General features: G+C 39.8%; 1 protein-coding gene across 1 annotated transcript; it reads right to left on the bottom strand.

The window, feature by feature from the left end:
• Positions 1–1,188, bottom strand: LOC103840783. Its single transcript, XM_009117298.3, has one exon. The coding sequence runs from the start codon at positions 819–821 to the stop codon at positions 96–98; it is 726 nt and encodes a 241-aa protein (XP_009115546.1). The 5' UTR covers positions 822–1,188; the 3' UTR covers positions 1–95.
• Positions 1,189–1,318: the final 130 nt, after the last annotated feature.

Raw genomic sequence — 1,318 nt, 5'->3', positions numbered from 1 at the left:
TTTATTTCAAAATCAACAAACCAAAACTAATATATAAAAAAGCCCATAGAGCTCCGACTATTTAACAAGTATGATTTATCAGCAGTCAATTCTACTCAGGGATCATACGGTTTGCTGCTGTTCTTGTGTTTTTTGTTGTTTGATGATGACGCTATGCTTGGAGAAAATAAGCAACCCATGGCTCTTGATGGTGCTAACTTGTCAAACCACGAAACTAACAACTTGGACTTTGGTTTCCTGTTTGACCGTTTTTCTTGGTCTGGTTCGGACGATGATGGCGACATTAAATCAATAGAGGCAGACGACGCTGAGCTAGTTCTTGATTTCTCTTTAGAAAGTAGCTTCACTGCTTGTGCTGTTGTTGTTGGCGGCGACAAAACCTTACCATCTCGAGATTTTACACTCTGGTCGCGTTTGATACTTCCCGAGAAAACCCGAGTTCCGTCAACAGATGAAACCAACGGACGAGAATGCACATGTTTGATTCTTCCGGAGAAGTTCCTTTTCTCATCAACGGAAAAAGCAGAAGCAGAAAACGCGTTTACGTGATTCTTCTCGGCCATGCTCTTGGAGTGGAAGAGAAGCTTCTTGGACGATGAAACCGGGTTGGGTTGTCGAGAAACCGGGTCGGGTTGTCGAGAAACCGGGAGAGATTTGAGACGGCGGAAACGGGTTTCAAGATCAGTGGGAAGAGCAGAATCGGTGAAGCCAGCAAGGTTGATGGCGGCGACTTGCTCAAGGTCGTAGAGATCCTTGGCCTGTGAAAGAAGATCCTCCACAGCTGAAGCGTCTTTACTAGAAAGATATCTGAAACTCGACATTATCGTTTTTTCTTTTTCTTTTTGCGATTCTGTGAGGTTTTCGAAGAAGGAACGATGAATTAAGCTTCTTCTTATACCCAGCACAATGGCTACTTCATGCTTTTATCGTTGCATTTGTCCTTTTTCATGCATTTATAAAATGCTAAATTTCCTTTTTTGTCCGCAAACGATATGTTAAATAAATGTCCATGTTCATACGTTACAAGTAGGGGTGTTCAATCCGGATATCGGTTCGGTTTCGGTTCGGTTTTTTTCGGTTTTCGGTATTTCGGTTAGTAAAATATAACTACCATTCTAAATCCATATTTACTTCGGTTCGGTTCGGTTTATATACCGTCGGTTTTCGGTTTATTCGGTTTTATACCAAAAAACATAATTATTTATTGAGATCATATAAAATGAATTTTAGAGTCATATTGTCAACACAGTCATTTATTAAAAATATATTACATGTTCAAATAAATGAACAAAAGCGTAAAAATGCTTCTACCATCAAA

The sequence above is a fragment of the Brassica rapa genome, chromosome A09 (genome assembly GCF_000309985.2).
Source record: "Brassica rapa cultivar Chiifu-401-42 chromosome A09, CAAS_Brap_v3.01, whole genome shotgun sequence".
Classification (NCBI taxonomy): domain Eukaryota; kingdom Viridiplantae; phylum Streptophyta; class Magnoliopsida; order Brassicales; family Brassicaceae; genus Brassica; species Brassica rapa.
This window is presented reverse-complemented; position numbering and strand designations above follow the sequence as displayed.